The 27,363-nt window shown below is 37.3% G+C and overlaps 1 protein-coding gene across 2 annotated transcripts in view; it reads left to right on the top strand.

Annotated features, from left to right (window-relative positions):
• Positions 1–27,363, top strand: part of LOC132101774 (protein unc-13 homolog C-like) — a 146,914-nt gene that overhangs the window by 96,451 nt on the left and 23,100 nt on the right. Inside the window, exons 19-24 of one of the 2 annotated variants that reach the window (XM_059506971.1) lie at positions 7,755–7,881; positions 10,429–10,525; positions 16,349–16,492; positions 18,598–18,675; positions 20,390–20,467; positions 21,544–21,570. In XM_059506971.1, coding sequence (XP_059362954.1) covers positions 7,755–7,881; positions 10,429–10,525; positions 16,349–16,492; positions 18,598–18,675; positions 20,390–20,467; positions 21,544–21,570 — 551 coding nt within the window. The remainder of the gene's footprint in view (positions 1–7,754; positions 7,882–10,428; positions 10,526–16,348; positions 16,493–18,597; positions 18,676–20,389; positions 20,468–21,543; positions 21,571–27,363) is intronic. The other variant, XM_059506972.1, reaches the window with a different exon arrangement.

The following is a 27,363-nucleotide window of genomic DNA, read 5'->3' as shown; positions in this document are numbered from 1 at the left end:
CGGCCACTGGAAGAGAGGCCGCGCGGCGTTTGACGGATCTCAAACAGGGGGAGAGATCCGTCTCAGACTTTTCTATCGAGTTTCGCACCCTGGTGGCGGAGTGCCGATGGAACGAGGAGGCGCAGTGGGACATGTTCCTGCATGGGCTGGCTGACCGTGTCCAACGTGAGATCTACGCCCTGGATCTACCCGCTGATCTCAACGGCCTCATCGATCTGGCACTACGGGTAGACGCTCGACTCTCCCGAACCGAGCGGTGGTGTTTAACCGCTCGGTTTCCCCCTGGGGAGGGACCTCCAGTTCGAGCCAGTGGCAACGACGCGGTCGGCCCATTCCAGGATCACGAGCCCATGCAGGTGGGTCGAGCTCGGTTGACTCGGGAGGAGAGGGAGAGGCGGAGATCTCACGGCCTTTGCCTGTACTGCGGGGCGGCGGGACATTTCGCCTTTAGCTGCCCGGTAAAAGGGCCAGCCCGGCAGTAAGGAAGGGGCTACTGTCGGGTGGGATCTCCGCTATCAAGTCCTCGTTCAGATCTACCTCCACGCTCCTCCCGGTCAGGCTTAGATGGCATCGTCTGGACCTGCACTGCACTGCACTGTTGGATTCAGGGGCTGAAGGTAACTTTATGGATTCTACTTTTGCGCATCAAAATCATGTTCCCCTCCTCCCCCTCACCAGTTCTATTGCAGTCCACGCACTCAATGGTCAGATGCTTCCCACCATCACGGAACCCATCACTCTCACGGTATCTGGTAACCACCGTGAGAGCATCTCCTTTTACATCCTGGACTCATCCCACGCACCCGTGGTCTTAGGACATCCCTGGCTCATCAAACACAACCCCCGGATTGATTGGCAGCTGAAATCGGTGTCTGAGTGGAGCTGTTGGCAGTCAAGCTGGCATTGGAGGAATGGCGTCATTGGTTGGAGGGGTCAGGGGTACCCTTCATGGTTTGGACCGATCATAAGAATCTAGAATACATCAGAACTGCCAAAAGACTAACTTCTAGGCAGGCTAGGTGGGCACTTTTTTTCGGACGTTTTCATTTTACACTTTCGTACCGCCCGGGTTCCAAAAACATCAAACCCGATTCTTTATCTCGAATTTTTGACCGCTCCGATCGCCCGTCCACTCCCGAGAGTATTTTTTTCTGAGACACTTATTGTTTCTACTCTCAGTTGGGAGGTCGAATCGAAGGTAAAGACAGCCTTACATGGGGTAACGCCTCCGGCCGGTTGCCCACCTAACCGTTTGTTTGTGCCAGAAAGTCTTCGGTCCGAAGTTATCCAATGGGGTCATTGTTCCAATGTGGCATGTCATCCAGGGGTAAGTCGCACCTTACATTTGGTCAAGCAAAGATTTTGGTGGCCACTCATGGCTCGTGATGTTCGCAGTTTTGTTTTGGCTTGCTCAGTTTGTGCCACTGGTAAGACTTCTAACAGACCCCCAGATGGGCTCCTACAACCGCTGCCAATCCCTTCGAGACCCTGGTCCCACATTGCGCTAGATTTTGTCACCGCCCTCCCACCCTCTCTGGGTAACACGGTAGTTTTGACTGTGGTGGACCGGTTCTCGAAGGCGGTTCATTTCATCCCCTTGCCCAAATTACCTTCAGCCAAGGAGACAGCGGTAACAGTCATTGATCACGTCTTTCGGTTACATGGCCTCCCGATAGACGTGGTCTCTGACAGAGGACCCCAGTTTGTGTCCAAATTTTGGCGAGAGTTTTGTAAACTTCTGGGGGCCACTGTTAGTCTCTCTTCGGGGTTCCATCCTCAAAGCAATGGGCAAACTGAGAGAGCCAACCAAGATTTGGAGAGAACACTACGATGTATGGTCGCTCGAAATCCTTCCTCCTGGTGTCAGCAGCTGTCGATGGTGGAGTACGCACAAAATTCCTTACCAGTGTCTGCCACGGGCCTGTCCCCATTTGAATGTAGTATAGGGTACCAGCCACCTATTTTTCCCAGTCTGGAATCCGAAGTCGCGGTCCCTTCCGCTCACGCCTTCGTCCAGAGGTGCCGTCGCACATGGACCAGAGCCCGTGAGACTCTGGTCCAGGTGGGAGCGCGCACCAAGGCCAAAGCCGATCGCCACCGGTCGAGGCCTCCCGTATACGTCGTTGGTTCCAAAGTGTGGCTTTCTACCAAGAACATTCCTCTCCGATCCGTTGCTAATAAACTTGCTCCCAAATTTATTGGCCCGTTTTCTGTCACCAAGATCATTAGTCCGGTGGCAGTCCGCCTCAATCTTCCTCCAGCGTACAGGAGGATTCATCCCGTGTTCCATGTATCAAAAATTAAACCTGTATTTTTTGCTCGTATTAATCCGCCTGCCCCGGTTCCCCCACCGCCGCGGCTCGTAGACGGGGAACCAACCTATTCGGTCAATCGTATTCTGGACTCTAGACGGAGGGGACGCGGATTCCAGTACTTGGTGGACTGGGAAGGTTACGGTCTGGAGGAGAGAAGTTGGGTTCCTGCTAGAGATATATTGGATCACTCTCTTATTGATGATTTCAATCAACAGGTACAGGAGGCTGGGAACGTCAGGGGACGTTCCTAAGAGAGGGGGTACTGTCACGGTGCATGGATCGGCTGTGTTCTCAGGTCCTGTGATTTGGTGTCTTTCATGTGGTTACATCATGCTCATTGGAATCAGCTGCTAATCAGTCCCCGCACCAGGTGTCTCACATTACCGTCAGCTACATATACTCACCTCATTCTCTCCTTCCTTGTCTGATAGTTGTTCCGGATGTTGGACTGTCTTGTTGGGTTGTCTTGGTCTTGTTCGTGTTGGATTGTTTATTTCGCCGTTGATCGTCACTGGATTGTATTCATCATGGGAGATTCACGCCACGTCATCACCAGCCATCAAGCCACTGCGCCACCCAGCCGAGAGATAACATCATCACCCACGGAGTTCATCATTGTCTTCACGGAGTTTGTGTTCACCGTATTTGTCGTCAATAAATATATGTTCACACTGCTTTTGCTTCCTATCACATTCATTACCATCACAATGTTATAATAGTAGTAGTAGTAGTAGTAATAACAATAATAACAGCTTTTATGGTTTAGTTTTTTCATTTACATTTTAAAACTAAAACTACTAACTGTAAATAAATAAATAAATAAACATTAATTTTTTTATTATATATTTTTACATTCAACTATTTTATATTTAATTTTCTATATGTTTAATAATAATAATAATTAATGTTTTCTATGGTTTAGTTTTCATTTACATTTTAATACTACTACTACTACTAATGATAAACAAACAAATAAATAAATATTTGTTTTCCTTTTAACTATATTGTATTTAGCTTTTCATATACATTTTAATAGTACTACTACTAATGACAAACAAACAAATTAATAATTTTATTATATTTAACTATTTTATATTGAATTTTCTATTTATATAATATTATATTTAATGTGATGCAATTTTTATGTTTTATTCACATACATTCATTACAAGCTTTTTTTCTGTATGCAAAATAAGGATGTTCATTTCTTTGTTGTTCTTGGAGTGAAATATGACCCTGACGTGTAACCTCATTCTCCAAACAAACCAAAGAATAGCTTTAAATGAAAGATGACTGGATTTAAATGGAGGAAAGCAGCAGGTGTTTATCAGGTGCTGAAAAACTATGGATTATGAGCGCTTTGATGTTAAAGCGAGAGGCACTTCTGCTGATGAGGTGTTGTATTTTATCCTGGAGAGTCTGATATCCCTCAGACTCTTCCCCGAGAAAAAGAACGGCTCCTTTAAGATAAACGAGCAATTATCGGCAAGCGGCACATTCTCACAATACGGTGAGATTCAGGAGTGAAACTTCTCTGAACAATGAAGAAAACAATGAGCTGCCGGAAGAGTTAATCATTCATTTTAATAATTCATGCAGACATGCTTCATAAGCAGGTGTTATTAATGTCGTTCATTATGGGGGTTTGGAAAACATATGAAGCATTATGGAAATGCAGAGCTGCATAAATCAGACGAGACTCCTTCAGTCTTGGAGTTCAGCTCTGTGTTTGCAGAATGTGTTCATGACAGCATTCAGTAATGACTTCCAGAACTTATGAAATATTCAGCAGGAAATAATGTACAGTAGGGCGGGACTTAAATCCATATGGCATTTATCTTCCTCAATGGGACATATTCAGTTGAAAATAATGTGTGAATAAAAAGTATTTTATTTTTACTATTGTAGTTTTTTAAATTAATGTTTGACAACTTTTATTTTGTATATTATATATATATATATTTTTTTTTTTGTAATTTTGTTATGTGCTTTTTTACTAGATTTTTAAATGTTATTTAGATTTAGATTAAGATTTTATGTATTTCCAGTAATTTGTGGTTAAATATTATTAATAATAAATATCTTATTACATATTTCAGCTATTAATTTTTGTAATTTTTAGACAATTAAAACATTTCTACTAAAATGTATATTTTATTTCAGCTTTGTTTTAATTCTAGTTTTAGTTCTTTTTATTTGTGTATTCGTTCATTGATTGATTGTGTTAAATAAAATACATTTGATTTTTATTTATTTTATTTTATACATTTATTCATTTATATTTTGAAATGTGCATAATTGTTATAATCACAATGCAAAAAGTCATAAAAGGCTTGATTTTCTTAATGCAAAACTGAAATTTTTGCTTCAATTAGCAAAGTTGTTTTAATAGTTGTAGTTTTATTTCTGTTTGTTCCTTTGTTTGTTTTTATTGAATAAGATACATTTGTATTTATGCATTTTTTTACTTATTCATTTATTTTTATTTTGAATTGTGCTTAATGGTTATAAAATTCTCATTTGAGAAAGTCATAAATGGCTTTCCTAATACTAAATTTGGTTTGTTTTATTTTAGTTTTATTTTAATTAACATTTTTTTTAACAATAGTTGTAGTTGTTGTTCAGTTCTCTCTTTCTTTTATATTGAATAAAATGCATTGTATTATTATTTATTTTGTTTTATTTATGTATTTATTTATTTTTTTTGAAATGTGCATTTTTATAAAAAATGGTTATAAAATCCCAATGCAAAAAGTCATAAAAAGGTTTCCTTTTCTTCAAGCTAAATTATTTTTTATGTTTATATTTTATTTTATTTCAGCATTGTTTCAATTCACAAAAATGTTTCATTTTTTGGTTGCAGCTTTATGACAATATTCCTGAAGGGAACTGTGAGGATTTTATGAAATTGTTGAAAACAGTTTATTTTACATTTTTGTCTAAAAACATGCATGCATCACTAAAAACATATATTTTAGAGAAAGGTAGCTGACTGGTTTCATTTTGACGTGAATGCATGTGTGATTTGTCTCATAATGTCATGTAAAACAACAAAAATGGCAGAAGCTTAGTTCTCTCTGAAGACATGATGAGTTTTGAAGTAGAATGTTGACAACAATGTTGTTTTGTTTGTTGTGTTTGGACAAATGGTACATAAAAGTTTGTGATGTGTGTAAAATGTTTGTGTCAAGTATTAACTATTGTGAAAAGATTTAAGAGTTTTGTGTTTAGAAAGTGATTTGCATGATTTGTCATTTGTATGAAATTAATGAAAATATACAATCTGTTTATTAGGACAGTTTTATTAACTGTTTTGAGAGAGGTAAATGTGTCAAATCCATTGAGAAAAACACATCAGGATTTATTTTGATATTATTGTATGATGAGTGGCTGAATGTAAATTATCACACTTAGCAAAACAAATAAAACAAATATTGATAAATATAAAATATTGATAACTATTGTGTAAATATAAGATTTAAAATATAATAACCGATAATACAAACAGATAATAACCGATTAAATATTTAAATTGACATTTATTTATTTTATTACAAGTTCAAATGTAGTACATGCTGGGTCAGTAGGATTTTCTTTTAAAGAAACAAAATATTCATTCATTAAAATTTATCAAAAAAGACAGTAACAACATTTATAATGTTTAAAAAAAAAATCTAATAAATGCTGTTCTTTAAATTCCTCTTTTGATCAAAAAATCTTGAAAAAAAGTAACTTTTACTTTTGAGTAATGATGCTGAAACTTTACAGAAATAAATTCAATTTTAACTTATATTCATATGGAATCTGCTATTTTTAATAGTAATAATATTATTACATTTATTTTTTTTCTTCAAACTTTTGAACGGTAGTGTATATGAGAAGAAGAAGGTTACAGTGTCAGTTTAGTGTCATTATGCAAATATATTGGACTGCATAATGTTACGCTGGACCAATCACGATCAAGTATTCCATATATGGATATGCAACCACCACTTGAAAACTTCTGCTGTGTTGTGTTTGGATAACACTGTGCTGCTGTGATTAAGTCAATACAAGTTCTCCGTGTCAGTTAGAGGTGATTTGTCTGTAGTCTATCTCACAAGCATCATCTGTCCATGTCGTTTCCACACAGGTGGGCAGGTTTATGTGTTTTTATCTTCTCTGACAAGTCCGGGATGAGCTTGACTCGCTGTGGCCGTCTGCATGCATTACACAACAACACTGATCAGTTCTTCCCTCTCCTCTGTCCTGTCTTGTTCTTTAAGCACCCGGGGGAAAGATTTAGTCTCAGAGGATTATTGTTTGGAGCTCAAGTCAATGTGATATATTTACTTGCTTAATACGTGTTCCTGATCTTATTGTGAACACTTCATCCGTGCACGACTTATATCAATTGTCTGTTTGGAGACTCTTTACTCTTTATTTAATCTCATTGGTGAAATATTATAAACTTCTCAGTTGTGGTTTTTCCTTTTATATGGTTTCATGTGTTGTTTTAGTGTTTCATTTCAGGGTTTCAGCAGGTCTTAATTCACATTTTAATGCACTATCAATGCCTTAAAATAGGTGCAGAAAGGCTTCAATTTATGAAATCATGGCATTAAATGATGAAAAAAAAATTATTACAAATACTACAAAATTCTAAAAATATCTAAACATCTTTATATCAGTATAAATGTACTTAAGATGAAATTTGAAGATATGAAATAGTGTTTTCAGAGAAACCAAACAATCTGAAGCACGTTTATGCTAAAAAAAAACAAATATCTATCAATGAAGAATTAAATCTTGTGAATTAAGTTTATTTTTCTAAGCACGTTGGCAGGATGTAGTCATGTTTAAGATGTGTGTTCCCTTTAATTTATTACCTTTTATATATACTGTAGAAATGCTTGGTATACTATTATAGTTGCATTTATTTATATATATATATATATATATTTTTTTTTTTGTATTATATATATATATATATATATATATATATATATATATTTATTTATTTATTTATTTATTTATTTTTTTATTATTATTATTATTTTGAATTAGTTTTTTTTTTTTTTTTTTTTTAGTTATATTGATTTACTTACTATTTTTATTTATTTATTTTAATTATATTTTAGTTTATTTTTGGTTAGTAATTTTGATGCTTTACCATACACTTATTCCAGTTAATAACCATGGCTATATTTCTCATTTTTATTTAGTTTGTCTTTCAACTAATATTTATTTTTCCATTTTATTTCAGCTTTATTTCAATTGACAAAAATCTATTTAAATTGGTAAAACTGTGTTTAATAATGTTAGTTTTATTCTTAGCTTTTGAAACATGCTGGAGGTGTTAGTGTATTGTCTCCAGACAGTAAAGCCCAGTGTGTTTCTGTGCATGACTCACTGTTGACTCATGACTCTTTCTCTTCTCTTTTTTCCCTTCATTTGCAGAACATGACAAGCATCGTCTATGCAAGAGCACAGAGTACATGAATTTGCACTTCAAAGTCAAATGGTTTCACAATGAGTATGTCCGAGACCTGCCTGCCTTTAAGGGAATTCCTCCAGAGTATTCGCTGTGAGTTTCCCTTAACATCTCGCTCACATGTTGATGTTTTTTTTTTCTGAAATCATTGTTATAAACAAAAATCAAACTCCATGCCAGTTTACAGGTTTATGGCATGAGGAGCTAGTTACCTTACACCATCCACAACAAACTAATACAATATATATATATTGCACTAACTACAAGTGATTAAGACATACATTAGTTTTAAATTTTATCACTTTTCTTTTATTTTCATTTCATTTTTTTAATGTCTGAATTTCACCTCCTACATAAAGCACCCTGAATGTTGATCCATCCATTCATAACCCATCATGCATCTGTACTGGATCTGCAGACACACGCTGGCCTCTCATTGGCTGCTGTCTGTTGTCAAAAAGTCACTTATTCGTTAATGTGAGTTATGAGCATGGAGTGACGGGAGGACAGACGGGACGGGACTTCAGGGAAGAGCCACACAGCTGTCAATCAAATATCTCCTCCAGATCCGCCTTCTGTATTTATTAAAATAAGTGACAGGAGGAAAAAAAAAGATTGTTTCATGAAGGAAATGCCAGCATTTGCAAAGCACCAAAAGAATAATGTTAAGCTTTAAGGAACATTTCAGTTGGACATGAATTGAATTAAATTAAATAATTAACTGAAATTGATTCATGATCAAAATTAAATATTAAATTAAGTAAGGAATTTGTGTTTGAACAATTCAGGCTCAATTACTTGATGATATTGAGAAAAAAAAATATATATATATTTTTTAAAGAATATTAACAGTGTTGCCTTGCAAACTTGGTATAATCTATCTATCTTTCTATCTATCTATCTATCTATCTATCTATCTATCTATCTATCTATCTATCTATCTATCTATCTATCTATGTCTGAATATCAACTATCTATCCATCCATCCATCCATCCACCCATCCATCATCCATCCATCCACCCATCCATCATCCATCCATCCACCCATCCATCCATCCATCCATCCATCCATCCATCATCCACCCATCCATCCATCCATCCATCATCCATCCATCCATCCATCATCCACCCATCCATCATCCATCCATCCACCCATCCATCATCCATCCATCCACCCATCCATCCATCCATCCATCCATCATCCACCTATCCATCCATCATCCATCCATCCATTATCCATCCATCCATCCATCATCCATCCATCCATCCATCCATCCATCCATCATCCATCCATCATCATTCATCATCCATCTATCATTCATCCAGTCATCATCCATCCATTCATCCATCCATCATCCATCCATCCATCCATCATCCATCCATCCATCCATCCATCCATCCATCCATCCATCCATCCATCATCCATCCATCCATCCATCCATCCATCATCCATCCATCATCATTCATCATCCATCTATCATTCATCCATCCATCAACCATCCATCCATTCATCCATCCATCATCCATCCATCCATCCATCCAATGCATGCATCCTGTTATACATAACTGAATCAAATGCATATTTATTTAATGTTTTTTTATTTATTTGTATTTTACTTTCAAATGCATATTGCCTGTTCTCCATAATTTAATCAGATGTTATAATTTGTTAGTTCTTTCTTTTATTAATTTATCTATCTATCTATCTAGGGACAGCTCTTTTTATTATTACCCTTTCTTTTAAGCAATTAAGCACAAGTTCTCAATATTATACTCTCATTTTCATATCTGACATGATAAACTGGACACACAGTCCCCAGAAAGCATGTGTATATCGATGAGACATCTGCGAAATAACACTGCTGGAAAACATTTCATTTTAAAGGTCATGTTTATGTACAAGTATTTAGCAAATGAGAAATCTCTGTAAAAATGACATCTCTTTCTGCAGACTGATCTCTCTGAGCTGGGAATGTGTGGTCAGGAAACCTTCACATTCAGTAATCCAGATCAATATTTACAGTTTCTGTAACTGCTAACACACAAAATCTTTCCTTGTCTCGCAGTTTCTGAAACCAGGCACATTTAAACAGCAGAAGCACAAACCAATTCTCAAACTCTGTCTCAGTTTTCAATTTCATAAAACACTTTTTGCAAAACACAACACACAGTTCTCTATGTACCACACAAAAATCCAACAGGAATAAAATAAAATAAAATAAAATAAAATAAAATAAAATAAAATATGCATCTGAGTATTAGGATGTAAATTAAGTAAATAAATATATGCAATATGCATCTGATTCATAAATATTGAATCAAAGAATGAATGAATACATTCAATATTTAAATTATAACAGGCAATATGCATCTGAATATAAAAAAATAAAAATGTATATAATTAAATAAATACAATACAATACACATTTGATTAATTTATCTATATTGAATGAATGAATGAATAAATGAATGGTTAAGTACCAATAAAATCCCTGGATCGTTCAGACCATTAAGCATGAAACTTTGGCACAACATTTGTCTCTTAATGATCAAATAAGATGGAAAATCCCAGTTTTTCTGCAGTCTCAGCCTTTGGCATTGGATCTGAGGACTGTGTTGTGTTGTCTTCTCTCTCTGCAGGTGGTTCGAGCCGTTTGTTATCCAGTGGTTGGATGAAAATGAAGATGTAGCGATGGATTTCCTCAACGGAGCTCTGGAGAGAGATAAAAAAGATGGGGTGAGTTTCTCGTATTGTTACTCTGCTTCAGTAGAGATTTTCATTTGTAAATTGGCAAACAGTCTAACGCTGCAGTTACCATCTAAACACCACATTATAACTAAATGCTGCATTTCTCTTCTGCTTTTATGAAGCTCCTGCAAAGTTCCTATTTATGAGTTTTAAAATTGTGATTATGACGGTCAGGATGAAGTGAACACACCAGATGAGTTCATTTCTTACTTTTGATTTCCAGAAAGATAAGTTTAACGTTATGCTATATTATTAATCTAAATCTATATTATTAATTTAAATCATGTTTTCGTTTAGTTAGCACAGGTTTTTTTTTTTATAAAATGTAAAAACTTTTTGTTAATTCATGTAAGCTCTAGTCCATTTAATAATATTAACATTTACATTTTTGATTTTTTTTAATAATATATTTTTTTATTTTAATAATGCATTTGTAAATGTTTAAATTAAAATTATTTAAAAAAGAATAAATGATTAAGTATTTTTTGTTTTTAATTCAAGTTAATGTTATATAGTAACCTAATGTTAGCAGAATTAAATTAAATTAAATTAAATTAAATTAAATTAAATTAAATTAAATTAAATTAAATTAAATTAAATTAAATTAAATTAAATTAAATTAAATTAAATTAAAAAATCTCACCGACCCAAAACTTTTGAATAGTGCTGTTTATCATATATTTACGAGTATCAAAAAAAGTCATAAAATGTATATTGTTTTGGTGAATTAAAGACAGCTGATTTGTTTTTTGTTTTGTTTTTATAAATAAAGGACAACATCAAGCTATTCTGGGGCCTTTGAATAATTAATGAAAAACCATGCAATTTTTATGTGCATATTGGCAAAATTATCTACGGATAATGATTTTTTCACTTAAAAACTGAGATGCATAGATCAATGAGGCTTATGATCAATCAGTTTAAAAATGAAACACAAAACCTTTGCTACTACAAGGAAATCAGGTCAAACACGAGATTTGGTACAGGACTTCGCTATTTTAAAAAGGTGGGTCATTTTTGACTGGAACAAAGGGTTAATTGCAAATCCTAACTAAAGTCAAAATCACTAGTAAAACAATATTATGCATTATAAATGCATTAATTCTTCAGTTCAAGGCAGCAGTTGAACAGGTTTATGACCATTTCCGTTTCGATAAGCTCTCTCTCTTTGGATACGAGCATGAATATTAGAGACATTTTTCTCTTTAATGATATTTTCGCTGTGAATTCATAGACAAGTGCATGTGTGACATGATGAATGGAATCAGACGTGTGGATAAACTGCTCAACTGAAAGCATTAGACTGTAATAACGAACAAAGCTGTTGTTTCTGTACACACGTTCATCCTGATCAATGAAAATAAATCAGAGAGATTTGTTTCATATGCTAATTGCTTTCACCTGAAAAACAATCATTTAGTGCTGTTAATCACTAAATCAGTCAGTGCTAGTCAGTGCGAATAGTTTTTTCAGAGCAATTTAAACTGTGTTTTTTTAACCTGAGATGTGTTTAGTGTTACTGTGTTTAGATGTTTAGCTGCGCTCCGGTTCAAGTCCTGAGAGATTCGACTCTTCATTAAGATGCTAATGGAGCAGCACTCTCAGTTAATTGTGTAGTGATTATTAGGCTTGTGTTTGCTAGCAGAAGCGCCTGGAGAATAAGGGCAGAAGCGCAGGTTAATTCTGTCATAGGTTATGTTGGCAGCCATTCCCAACGGCTGTGAATCAGACCAGCGCTGGCTGCTTAAAAACATCTTCAGTGCTTCCTGACAGCTTTCTGAGCTTCAGAGCTTCTTACCAAGAAATAATACCATGTGAAGTATTAATACAGTTTAAAACAACTGCTTTAAACTTTCATTTATTGCTGTGATAAAAGCATCATTACTTCAGTGTCACATGATCTTCAGATATCATTGTAATATACTGATTTGCTGCTCAAGAAATATTTCTGATTATTATCAATATGTATATAAATATATATATATATATATATATATATATATATATATATATATATATATATATATATATATATATACAGTCGTGGCCAAAAGTTTTGAGAATTACATAAATATTGGAAATTGGAAATGTTGCTGCTTAAGTTTTTATAATGGCAATTTGCATATACTCCAGAATGTTATGAAGAGTGATCAGATGAATTGCATAGTCCTTATTTGCCATGAAAATTAACATAATCCCAAAAAAACCTTTCCACTGCATTTCATTGCTGTCATTAAAGGACCTGCTGAGATCATTTCAGTAATCGTCTTGTTAACTCAGGTGAGAATGTTGACGAGCACAAGGCTGGAGATCATTATGTCAGGCTGATTGGGTTAGAATGGCAGACTTGACATGTTAAAAGGAGGGTGATGCTTGAAATCATTGTTCTTCCATTGTTAACCATGGTGACCTGCAAAGAAACGCGTGCAGCCATCATTGCGTTGCATAAAAATGGCTTCACAGGCAAGGATATTGTGGCTACTAACATTGCACCTAAATCAACAATTTATAGCATCATCGAGAACTTCAAGGAAAGAGGTTCAATTCTTGTAAAGAAGGCTTCAGGGCATCCAAGAAAGTCCAGCAAGCACCAGGATCATCTCCTAAAGAGGATTGAGCTGCGGGATCGGAGTGCCACCAGTGCAGAGCTTGCTCAGGAATTGCAGCAGGCAGGTGTGAGCGCATCTGCACGCACAGTGAGGCCAAGACTTCTGGAAGATGGCCTGGTGTCAAGAAGGGCAGCAAAGAAGCCACTTCTCTCCAAAAAAAACATCAGGGACAGATTGATCTTCTACAGAAAGTATAGTGAATGGACTGCTGAGGACTGGGGCAAAGTCATATTCTCAGATGAAGCCCCTTTCCGATTGTTTGGGGCATCTGGAAAAAGACTTGTCCGGAGAAGAAAAGGTGAGCGCTACCATCAGTCCTGTGTCATGCCAACAGTAAAGCATCCTGACACCATTCATGTGTGGGGTTGGTTCACATCCAAGGGAGTGGGCTCACTCACAATTCTGCCCAAAAACACAGCCATGAATAAAGAATGGTACCAAAACACCCTCCAACAGCAACTTCTTCCAACAATCCAACAACAGTTTGGTGAAGAACAATGCATTTTCCAGCACGATGGAGCACCATGCCATAAGGCAAAAGTGAGAACTAAGTGGCTCGGGGACCAGAATGTTGAAATTTTGGGTCCATGGCCTGGAAACTCCCCAGATCTTAATCCCATTGAGAACTTGTGGTCAATCCTCAAGAGGCGGGTGGACAAACAAAAACCCACTAATTCTGACAAACTCCAAGAAGTGATTATGAAAGAATGGGTTGCTATCAGTCAGGATTTGGCCCAGAAGTTGATTGAGAGCATGCCCAGTCGAATTGCAGAGGTCCTGAAAAAGAAGGGCCAACACTGCAAATACTGACTCTTTGCATAAATGTCATGTAATTGTCGATAAAAGCCTTTGAAACGTATGAAGTGCTTGTAATTATATTTCAGTACATCACAGAAACAACTGAAACAAAGATCTAAAAGCAGTTTAGCAGCAAACTGTTTGAAAACTAATATTTATGTACAACCCGAATTCCGGAAAAGTTGGGACGTTTTTTAAATTTGAATAAAATGAAAACTAAAGGAATTTCAAATCACATGAGCCAATATTTTATTCACAATAGAACATAGATAACGTAGCAAATGTTTAAACTGAGAAATTTTACACTTTTATCCACTTAATTAGCTCATTTAAAATTTAATGCCTGCTACAGGTCTCAAAAAAGTTGGCACGGGGGCAACAAATGGCTAAAAAAGCAAGCAGTATTGAAAAGATTCAGCTGGGAGAACATCTAGTGATTAATTAAGTTAATTGATATCAGGTCTGTAACATGATTAGCTATAAAAGCTTTGTCTTAGAGAAGCAGAGTCTCTCAGAAGTAAAGATGGGCAGAGGCTCTCCAATCTGTGAAAGACTGCGTAAAAAAATTGTGGAAAACTTTAAAAACAATGTTCCTCAACGTCAAATTGCAAAGGCTTTGCAAATCTCATCATCTACAGTGCATAACATCATCAAAAGATTCAGAGAAACTGGAGAAATCTCTGTGCGTAAGGGACAAGGCCGGAGACCTTTATTGGATCTTTATTGGGTCTTCGGGCTCTCAGACGACACTGCATCACTCATCGGCATGATTGTGTCAATGACATTACTAAATGGGCCCAGGAATACTTTCAGAAACCACTGTCGGTAAACACAATCCGCCGTGCCATCAGCAGATGCCAACTAAAGCTCTATCATGCAAAAAGGAAGCCATATGTGAACATGGTCCAGAAGCGCCGTCGTGTCCTGTGGGCCAAGGCTCATTTAAAATTGAATTTTTCAAAGTGGAATAGTGTTTTATGGCCAGACGAGTCCAAATTTGACATTCTTGTTGGAAATCACGGACGCCGTGTCCTCCAGGCTAAAGAGGAGGGAGACCTTCCAGCATGTTATCAGCGTTCAGTTCAAAAGCCAGCATCTCTGATGGTATGGGGGTGCATAAGTGCATACGGTATGGGCAGCTTGCATGTTTTGGAAGGCTCTGTGAATGCTGAAAGGTATATAAAGGTTTTAGAGCAACATATGCTTCCCTCCAAACAACGTCTATTTCAGGGAAGGCCTTGTTTATTTCAGCAGGACAATGCAAAACCACATACTGCAGCTATAACAACAGCATGGCTTCGTCGTAGAAGAGTCCGGGTGCTAACCTGGCCTGCCTGCAGTCCAGATCTTTCACCTATAGAGAACATTTGGCGCATCATTAAACGAAAAATACGTCAAAGACGACCACGAACTCTTCAGCAGCTGGAAATCTATATAAGGCAAGAATGGGACCAAATTCCAACAGCAAAACTCCAGCAACTCATAGCCTCAATGCCCAGACGTCTTCAAACTGTTTTGAAAAGAAAAGGAGATGCTACACCATGGTAAACATGCCCCGTCCCAACTATTTTGAGACCTGTAGCAGAAATCAAAATTGAAATGAGCTCATTTTGTGCATAAAATTGTAAACTTTCTCAGTTTAAACATTTGCTGTGTTATCTATGTTCTATTGTGAATAAAATATTGGCTCATGTGATTTGAAAGTCTTTTAGTTTTCATTTTATTAAAATTAAAAAACGTCCCAACTTTTCCAGAATTCGGGTTGTAATTCTCAAAACTTTTGGCCACGACTGTATATATATAATGTTAAAAAGTACAGTAAATAAATATATTACAAATTATAAAAATATAAATAAAAAATAAATTGTATTGTCCCCAATATTTTCAATGGTAGCGTAAAAAAAAAGATTTAATAATTAATTAAAATTAATTAAAAATGTAATTATGTGATGTTATGTAATAACATTACATAATACATTTTATATTTGTCTAATTTATTTATTGGCAAGTGTATATTTTAAGGTTTAGCCACTGATTATAAAATAATAGCAAAATAAATTTTGGTTTGAACATAACATGGTTTTTTGTTTTGTTTTTTTTTTTACATTTTGAACATGCAAATATTGTATGGAAAGGAGCATCAAAAATGCATCTCTGTTTTGGAGTGACCTTAGGGTGAATACAAGTTCATATTCCATTCATTTGAACAAAAAATAAAAAATAAAGCCATTCTTGGATCCCTGAAACTCTAGCACTTTGAAGAACCCTATTAGAACTTAATGGCAACCTGGAGTCAGGCTCTAAAACTCTTTTTGAGGCTTGTTTACCATTATGTACCAAATGCTGAAATGATGATTTATGTGATGTGATCATGAATGCTTCTCTTGTGGTGTTTTGATTGCAGTTCCAGCAGACGTCAGAACACGCTCTCTTCTCCTGCTCGGTGGTGGATGTGTTCACACAGCTCAACCAAAGCTTTGAGATCATTAAGAAGCTGGAGTGTCCGAACCCTCAAGCGCTCGCTCACTTCATGCACAGGTTTGCAAAGGTAAGACAGAATCCAAAGAGAAACGATGTCTCCTGAGGCTGTGCATTGGAGATTTAGCCATGCACTTAAAAAGATCTATAAAATCTAACCCCTAAAGATGTAAAATCCATGCAACTCACAGTCTGTGGCGGTGTGATGAAAGATCCCAGTGATCAATAAAGAATTGCATGTGTTGATAATAATCATAATCATAATAAACGGTTGTTCTGCCAGGCAGTATTACTCTAACTGCAGGTTATACGGTTGCTGAGAGCATTAAATGATGAACAAATGATGGAGAAGAGCTTTAAAACATGAAAAATCTAGACCTGCAATGCTTGAAAGCACTGTAGTGTTGTTAAAAAAAGTTGGTTTTTTTTAATGTTTTTAAAGCATCAAAAATACAGTTAAATTGTCAAATATTTTCACAGTTTACAATAGCTGTTTTTTACAATGATTTACTGCTCAAGAAACATTTCTGATTATTATCAGTGTTGAAAACAGTTGTGCTGCTTCAGATACATTTCATTTTTCAGGATTCACAGATAAATAGAAGGTTTTTGTTTGAAATAGAAACTTTTGTAACATTATAACCGATTTGACTGTCACTTTTTAAATTCACTTGTCATGCTTTCTGAATAAAAGTGGCATAAAAAAAACATGGCTTATTTATCCACTCTATTCCTCACATATTATAATATATTACCGTATTATTTAAGTGTATTACACTGGTTTGTAATGCAAACAGATTTATCGTTTACTGCATGTTGTAATTCTTCTCGTTATATCCCTAGAGGCTAATAAACCTAATTTAGGAATAAGGTGGATAGGCGTCTTTTAATATTAGTAGTATTTTAACATCAAGCATTACATGTTTCACCTTCAAGCAGTTAGTAATGGTTGACTTTGAAAACACTTCAAATGACCACATCAACTCAAACAGCTAATAAAAACACTCAAACACAGATTTGATAAGAGATTTTTGGCCAGCTATTATATTTTCCTATTGTAATTGTCTCTGGTGAATGCAAATGAACTGCAAAGGACAGAGAGAGAGAGAGAGAGAGAGAGAGAGAGAGAATCCCAAAGGATTATGGGTAAAAGGTTTTGTAGGAGGTATTGATTACTTCATGCAAACTTGACATGAGAAATCTATTACAGCGACCTCACAGGATGCATATCATTACTGTCCTCATTTACATATTTATGAATATGTTAAGAGCTTTATTCTATTTCCTTGGCCCCGGGATAATAATCTGAAAGTTCCCCTGCTTTTTTGATGGATGCAAGCTAACATGTCGTCACATGGGCTACACTCGTGTTAGTATTTTTAGGAAATTCATATTTTTAGTCAGCAAGGAAGAATTGAAGTGATCATAAGTGACAGTAAAGACATTTATAACGTTACAAAAGATTTCCGTTTCAAAAAAATGCAGTTCTTTTGAACATTCTATTCACCAAAGAACCCTGAAAAAAAGTATTAAGTGTACAGTAAAATTATACAATTATTAAATTAAAAATATTATAAATATTTTTTTAACAAAAACATTTTTGAAGATCATGTGACACTGAAGACTGGAGGAATGATGCTGAGAATACAGCTGTGCATCTCAGATATAAATTACACTTTAACAGATATTCACATAGAAACACTTATTTTAAATTATAATAATATTTATAATTTTTTACTGTATTTTTGATCATATAAACGCTTACTGACCCAAAACCTTTGACCGGTAGTGAATGCATATGTGGTTCAGATCTATAAATAATAACATTAACACCAGCTTATGAAATGAAACTACTGTGTTTTATAATATACTGTATAATAATAAGCTATGAATTATAATAATGCTATAAGTTTGAATGCAACATATTGTTGCTGTTAATAGTGTTCACAGTATGTTTCATTATGTTATTAACTAACTGCTTGATTTTTACTGTACATTTCTGCCATATTGACATCAACTTGACATCGTCACCTCTGATAAGCTATTACTAAACATAATGTGGAAACTTCAATTTTCTGTAAAGCTGCTTTGCATTGATTTGCAACGTGAAAAGCGCTACTCAAATAAAGTTTGAAATTGAATTGAACAATAATCCACATTTTATTCTCTTTCCAGACCATAAATAAAGTTCTTCTCCAGTATGCTGCGATCATCTCTAAAGACTTCAGCAACCATCTGAACAAAGAGAAAGTGGTGAGTCTATGAACTTCCTACACACACACACACACACACACACACACACACACACACACACACACACACAGATCTACTTTGTCAGGAAATGTCTTCTTGATTTAAAGTCATGACCCTGTGAGTGTTTCTTGATCAGATTATAAAGGGATGCTTCCTGCGTTTTTTTAACAAATAACTTGTGTCCTCGTCTCCTGCTTTCAACTTCACGCTCTTTGTGCAAAATGACATGATTCACGGCGCTAACTCAGAGCTGCTTTTGTTCTACCTCAAATTTTCACTGTGTCTTCCTGTAATGATTATAAAAGCTTGACACCCACGACGTCTGCGGCGGGAAGAAAGACAGATGTATCTTTTAAGTGGCATGACAGGACCACAGAGAGACAATCACACGGCCGGTAATTAAAGACATGTCTCTGTTCGGCCTTGGAGGACAGAGCCACTTAATTGACATCCATCGCTTGGTTCATCCTAAGAATATCTACATCTTTAAACACACCGATGTCCATAAATCGGAGTTTATATACATTGTCTTGATTTAAATTCACGAGAGAAATCAGCCAATCTTGTCACAGAGAGTGTGACGGCTTTTTACCCAAAATGCATTGCGTCTCATCTGAAGGAAGTATACAGTCACTTTTCTCCTTTAACACTAGTCACACTGAGTCTGATGGTCATCTTAAACCTTAGTTTACCATCAGTCCGTGTTTGTTTTATAACCTTTTTCAATTACAGATATCATTCTACACATAAAAAACATGCTTTTAATGCATCTGGGAGGTGGTTTTAAATATGTTCATACTGTACTTTATAATGCATTCTTTTCATTTGTTTTTCCCAAAAATAAATAAATAAATAATAATAATAATAATTTCTGTCTATTTTCATAATAATAATAATAATAACAATAATTAATATCATCATTATTATATTATTTATATTTTTTTCCGATGCAGTCTAATGCATAATCCCCTAAAATAATAACAAGTAAATAAACAATAATAATAATAGCAAGTATAATCATTGTTGTATTAATTATATTATATTTTTATTATTTTATTTTATTTTTCTAATGCATTCTATTAATTTGTGTATCCGCCAAAATTATAGAAATAAATAATTGATCAATTTTATAACAAAAACAGCAATAGTAATTAAATTTTTGTTCTATCTATCTATCTATCTATCTATCTATCTATCTATCTATCTATCTATCTATCTATCTATCTATCTATCTATCTATATTTGTTATATACTGAGATATATAGTGCAAACATGCAATTCTTTAGAATTCAAATATATTAAATTGTGCATTAGAGCAACCTGTCAGATGCATTATTAACTATTATGACTATGATTGACTATTAATTAATATAACAAAAACATCATGCTTTAAGAAAACAGTTGCTGTGCATTAATTTCACGTATTTTCAAAAGGAAATTAGTGTTTAAATACAACTCAGTTGTGTAAATCTGCCAGTTCCCTGGAGAGGCGGAAGCATAGATTTCTGTGTAATGTAATTCAGATTAACTGCCTGATGAAAGGAAGATGTGCGAAATCAACGATCAGCATCCAGACGAATCGATGCCCTTTGTATATATTCACAGTCGTCTCCTTGCATTAGCCAGACGCAGGGGTTTAAACACTGAATGTATCTGAAAGCCAGTACAATTGATCAGTCATGAAATATCTAGTCTATCTTTCTTCTCCTGACAGCCCTGCATCCTCGTGAACAACATCCAGCAGCTCCGAGTTCAACTGGAGAAGATGTTCGAGTCCATGGGAGGAAAACAGGTCAGTAATCGAATCAATGTTTCTGAAGACTCCAGTCCATAGCAATGTTTCCCACTAACTGTCTGTGTGTGTGAAGCCGTAGAACATCCCTTACTGTAAAGCTGCGTTCATAAATGTCTCAATTACCGTAATTATGAGTCTAATAGAAGGTCAAGGAAGTTCTAGCTTCTTCCTCTTGACATCAGGCTTCGGCAGATACAGCTATTTAGTTTCCTACATCAACACATCCTGATGATTTATTTATAATCTTCAAGATTAAAATGTCAAGATTCTGAATCAGATTTTAATTCAGTTTTGTCCTTTATGTCTTTCTAATTTCATTAATTATCCTTTAGTACTTAAAGATCAATTAGGCCTAATTATATACTTAGCAAAGGAACTAAACAATTTATACATTTAACTAGTTATTATTTTATTTTAAATCAATTTTAATAAAATTGTTTTTGGTAACTATTTTATTTTTATAATTTTTATGTTTACATTTTTTATTTTTATACAATGCATTTTCAATTTCAATGAAAATATGTATATATTATTTCTTATTTAATGTGTATCTTTAGATGTTTAAAAATGTGGAAATGGCAAAGAAATACAGTAATAATAAATAATTATACTTACAGTAATTTAGGTTAATATTTGATTTGAGTTATGCATGAGAGAAGTAATGATTTGTAACAATCATAAAATAAATGCAATGCTGCTGTAACACTTTAAATATAAATATTACACGCTGAGCACATTTCCAGCAAATTTTCATTTTTGGGTGAACTACTCCTTTAAGAGAACCGTGCAAATCGTCTCATTAATTAAAAAGGGGATTTGAGATTAGCCACACATGCATGGATCCGTTTGACACCCAGTGTGGCCATAGAATCAAAATATCCCAAATGGTTCGATGAGTTCAGAGCAGATTCTCAGAGTCGCCTCATAATTACGGTAAATCTGCATGATGTGAACGCAACTTAACTTCCCGTGTGAATTGTGCATGCGTGTTGTGATTCTTCTCTCTGTTCTCTCCAACTATGACAATGTCCTTGTTTCTTGTTGTCCCCGTCTCCTCTGGGCTCTTGCACCAGGAGGAAGGGACTGTGGTCTTCTGCAAGGTGTGTGGACAGGTTTCCTTTAACATCTCTATACACCGCTGCTCTACAGCCAGAATTCTGTCATCATTTACTCATCCTCATATCGTTCCAAGCCTGTAAGCTCATCTACTTTCTGTCTTTCCGTTTAGAGCAACATTAAATGACAGCAAATGATGACGCTGCTCTCTGGTTGTGAATTCTGGCTGTAGTGTATGGTCCTTATTCATCACGGTTGAGTGGTTTAACTGGACACATTTGAGCAGCACGTGCACCCATGGACACACCTCACTTCCTGTCTCTCATACTTCCTGTCCCGCCCCCTCAAGAGCATGCTGCACCTGATCGAGTTTCCTGGCATGGGATGATTATCGTCAATAACTGAGGCTGCTAACACTTAATGTTTAATGGGTCATTCAGCCAAAATGGAACAATCAGTCATTATTTATTCACCTTAATGCACTCACATAAATATTTAGGCCCAAATGTAACATTTATGTATTTGAATTGCATATAAATGTTTTTTGATGTATGTGTGTGAACAGAAAATGTATATACATACTTTGTAAATATATTTTTTCTTAGCTCTAATAATGACAAACAGAAGCTTAAAGGTATCATAAAAGTAGTCGATGTCACTCATGCACATGCACAGTATATATTTCCATGCATATATTTCAAGTCATGTGACAACTTTGTGTGAGGAACACACTGTATATTTTGGTAAAAAAAAACTAAAAGGTCACATATGATGCTTTTATTTTTTTGCATTGCACTGCATCACTTTCTTTTGGAATAGGGCAGCATGAACATATTGCATAACATAAATTAGAAGAATGACCTTAAGGTGAATAAATGATGACAGGATTTGGATTTTTGCTGTAATGACCTGAACTTGCTTTTTAATCACGTGCACTGTTTATAATTATGAATACCAGATCCACTTATAACGTGTGGTCCACTTATAACGTTGTCAAGATTTTTACATCAAAAAACATTGTAATTTAGATGATTTAGAAGGCTTGTTGTAGCAAAAGATGTTTTTCCACAATACATTTACATTTATTCATTTAACTGACGCTTTTATCCAAAGCAACTTACAATTGCTATACAGGTCCTTCTCAAAAAATTAGCATATTGTGATAAAGTTCATTATTTTCCATAATGTAATGATAAAAAATTAAACTTTCATATATTTTAGATTCATTGAACACCAACTGAAATATTTCAGGTCTTTATTGTTTTAATACTGATGATCTTGGCATACAGCTCATGAAAACCCCAAATTCCTATCTCACAAAATTAGCATATTTCATCCGACCAATAAAAGAAAAGTGTTTTTAATACAAAAAAAGTCAACCTTCAAATAATTATGTTCAGTTATGCACTCAATACTTGGTCGGGAATCCTTTTGCAGAAATGGCTGCTTCAATGCGGCGTGGCATGGAGGCAATCAGCCTGTGGCTCTGCTGAGGTGTTATGGAGGCCCAGGATGCTTCGATAGCGGCCTTAAGCTCATCCAGAGTGTTGGGTCTCTCAACCCAACTCTCTCAAGAGTCTCTCAACTTTCTCTTCACAATATCCCACAGATTCTCTATGGGGTTCAGGTCAGGAGAGTTGGCAGGCCAATTGAGCACAGTAATACCATGGTCAGTAAACCATTTACCAGTGGTTTTGGCACTGTGAGTAGGTGCCAGGTCGTGCTGAAAAACGAAATCTTCATCTCCATAAAGCTTTTCAGCAGATGGAAGCATGAAGTGCTCCAAAATCTCCTGATAGCTAGCTGCATTGACCCTGCCCTTAATAAAACACAGTGGACCAACACCAGCAGCTGACATGGCACCCCAGACCATCACTGACTGTGGGTACTTGACACTGGACTTCAGGCATTTTGGCATTTCCTTCTCCTCCAGACTCTGGCACCTTGATTTCCGAATTACATGCAAAATTTGCTTTCATCCGAAAAAAGTACTTTGGACCACTGAGCAACAGTCCAGTGCTGCTTCTCTGTAGCCCATTTCCTGCACACGCCTGTGCACGGTGGCTCTGGATGTTTCTACTCCAGACTCAGTCCACTGCTTCCGCAGGTCCCCCAAGGTCTGGAATCGGTCCTTCTCCACAATCTTCCTCAGGGTCCGGTCACCTCTTCTCATTGTGCAGCATTTTTTGCCACACTTTTTCCTTCCCACAGACTTCCCACTGAGGTGCCTTGATACAGCACTCTGGGAAAAGCCTATTCGTTCAGAAATTTCTTTCTGTGTCTTACCCTCTCGCTTGAGGGTGTCAATGATGGCCTTCTGGTCAGCAGTCTTACCCATGATTGCGGTTTTGAGTAATGAACCAGGCTGGGAGTTTTTAAAAGCCTCAGGAATCTTTTGCAGGTGTTTAGAGTTAATTAGTTGATTCAGATGATTAGGTTAATAGCTCGTTTAGAGAACCTTTTCATAATATGCTAATTTTTTGAGATGGGAATTTTGGGTTTTCATGAGCTGTATGCCAAAATCATCAGTATTAAAACAATAAAAGACCTGAAATATTTCAGTTGGTGTGCAATGAATCTAAAATATATGAACGTTTAATTTTTATCATTACATTATGGAAAATAATGAACTTTATCACAATATGTACATTTTTTGAGAAGGACCTGTATATGTCAGAGGTCGCACGCCTCTGGATAAACTAGGGGTTAAATGTCTTCCACTGCACCAACACCACCCCTTGGGACTGCACAATATCTTGTTGTCTTCAGAACATCTTTATCACTTGGTTTCTGCGTAAACCTGTTTGTTCAGCCCTCTCTCGTAAACACTATATGCATGAGTCGGTGGGCGTAGCAAAAAAAATCGGTAGGTGGAGCTAACAAGGCAGTGTTGTAAAATCGGTAGGCGGAGCTAACAAGGCAGTGTGGTAAAATCGGTAGGCGGAGCTAACAAGGCAGTGCTGTAGAATCGGTAAGCGGAGCTAACAAGGCAGTGCTGTAGAATCATTAGGCGGAGCTAACAAGGCAGTGCTGTAGAATCGGTAGGCGGAGATTACAAGGCAGTGCTGTAGAATCGGTAGGTGGAGGTTAATTGGCAATGCTGTAGAATCGGTAAGCGGAGCTAACAAGGCAGTGCTGTAGAATCATTAGGCGGAGCTAACAAGGCAGTGCTGTAGAATCGGTAGGCGGGGCTAACGAGGCAGTGCTGTAGAATCAGTAAGCAGAGCTAACAAGGCAGTGCTGTAGAATCAGTAGGCGGAGCTATAGGTGGAGCTAACAAGGCAGTGCTGTAGAATCGGTAGGCGGAGATAACAAGGCAGTGCTGTAGAATCATTAGGCGGAGCTAACAAGGCAGTGTGGTAGAATCGGTAGGCGGAGCTAACAAAGCAGTGTGGTAGAATCGGTAGGCGGAGATAACAAGGCAGTGTGGTAGAATCGGTAGGCGGAGCTAAGAAGGCAGTGCTGTAGAATCGGTAGGCGGAGCTAACAAGGCAGTGTGGTAGAATCGGTGGGCGGAGCTAACAAGGCAGTGTGGTAGAATCGGTAGGCGGAACTAACAAGGCAGTGCTGTAGAATCGGTAGGCGGAGCTAACAAGGCAGTGTGGTAGAATCAGTAGGCGGAGCTAAGAAGGCAGTGAGTTGAATCGGTAGGCGGAGCTAACAAGGCAGTGCTGTAGAATCGGTAGGCATAGCTAACGAGGCAGTGTGGTAGAATCGGTAGGCGGAGTTAACAAGGCAGAGTGGTAGAATTGGTAGGCGGAGCTAACAAGGCAGTGCTGTAGAATCGATAGGTGGAGGTTAATTGGCAATGCTGTAGAATCGGTAGGCGGGGCTAATGAGGCAGTGCTGTAGAATCGGTAGGCGGAGCTATAGGTGGAGCTAACAAGGCAGTGCTGTAGAATCGGTAGGTAGAGGATAATTGGCAATGCTGTAGAATCGGTAGGCGGGGCTAACAAGGCAGTGTGGTAGAATCAGTAGGTGGAGGTTAAAAGGCAATGCTTTAGAATCGATAGGCAGAGCTAATGTGGCAGTGCTGTAGAATCAGTGGGTGGGGCTAAACAGGCAATGCTGTAGAATCAGTAGGTGGAGGTTAAAAGGCAATGCTGTAGAATCTGTAGGCGGGGCTAAACAGGCAGTTCTGTAAATTCGGTAAGGAGCTAACGAGGCAGTGCTATAGAATTGGTGGCCGTGGCTAAACAGGCAGTACTGTAAATAGAATAGAAATAAAACAGTAAACGGCCAAAAGACGTAACTTAGAATAGGAGATGAATGGGTGTATAGAAAAGCAATAGATGGAGTCACACAGACCCAGGCAGCTGCTGGTCATTCAAAAGCTAAATACAGAAAATATGATGAGGAATATTTTCCTTTCGGCTTCACTCACTGTATCTAAACCGGACACGCCAAAGCAAATCATTTTAACTGTCAGTAAGTCAGAAAAAGAACAAGGCATCAGTTTAATGTTTTTTATATGTTTAAAGGGGGGCGCAACCAAACAATTCTGAGAACCACTGGACTAACAACAAAGTTTTGCGTTCTGAAACTTGCAGGATGTTTTTATAGTACAATGACCTCTTATATGTCAAAAGATATAGGGAATTTTGTTTCCTCAGTTCATAACCCATTTAATATTTCATGCTGAATATGACATTTTTTTACAAAAGCAAAAACATGCCAATGCATGTATCTTTGAATGCAAATGAGCTGCTGCTACCCGCCCCTTTTCCAAAAGAGGGCGGAGCTCAGGCCTCACATACTCTGACAAAACAAAACACTGTTTGATATTCCATCCATCTATCCATCTTCTTCCGCTTATCCGGGGCCAGGTCGCGGGGGCAGCAGTCTAAGCAGAGAACCCCAGACTTCCCTCTCCCTAGACACTTCCTCCAGCTCTTCTGGGGGGACACCGAGGCGTTCCCAGGCCAGCCGGGAGACATAGTCTCTCCAGTGTGTCCTAGGTCTTCCCCGGGGTCTCCTCCCAGTGGGACGCGCCCGGAACACCTTCCCGGGAAGGCATCCAGGAGGCATCCGGAACAGATGCCCGAGCCACCTCAGCTGACCCCTCTCGATGTGGAGGAGCAGCGGCTCTACTCTGAGCTCCTCCCGGGTGACTGAGCTTCTCACCCTATCTCTAAGGGATCGCCCAGCCACCCTGCGGAGAAAGCTCACTTCGGCCGCCTGTATCCGTGATCTTGTCCTTTCGGTCAAGACCCAAAGCTCATGACCATAGGTGAGAGTAGGAACGTAGATTGACCGGTAAATCGAGAGCTTCGCCTTGCGGCTCAGCTCTTTCTTCACCACGACAGACCGGTACATCGACCGCATTACTGCAGAAGCTGCACCGATCCGTCTGTCAATCTCCCGTTCCATCCTTCCCTCACTCGTGAACAAGACCCCAAGATACTTAAACTCCTCCACTTGAGGCAGGAACTCTCCACCAACCTGAAGTGGGCAAGCCACCCTTTTCTGACTGAGGACCATGGCCTCGAATTTGGAGGTGCTGATTCTCATCCCAGCCGCTTCACACTCGGCTGCAAACCGTCCCAGTGCATGCCGAAGGTCCTGGCTTGATGAGGCCAACACGACAACATCATCCGCAAAGAGCAGAAACGAAATCGTGTTGTCACCAAACCTGACCCCCTCCGGCCCCTGGCTGCGCCTTGAAATTCTGTCCATAAAAATCATGAACAGAACCGGCGACAAAGGGCAGCCCTGCCGGAGTCCAACACGCACCGGGAACAAGTCTGACTTACTGCTGGCAATACGAACCAAGCTCCTGCTCCGGTCGTACAGGGACCGGATAGCCCTTAGCAAAGGGCCCCGGACCCCATACTCCC

This window comes from Carassius carassius, chromosome 23 (genome assembly GCF_963082965.1).
Source record: "Carassius carassius chromosome 23, fCarCar2.1, whole genome shotgun sequence".
Classification (NCBI taxonomy): Eukaryota; Metazoa; Chordata; class Actinopteri; order Cypriniformes; family Cyprinidae; genus Carassius; species Carassius carassius.
Note: the sequence above shows the minus strand (reverse complement) of the source record. Positions and strands in the feature narration are given on the sequence as shown.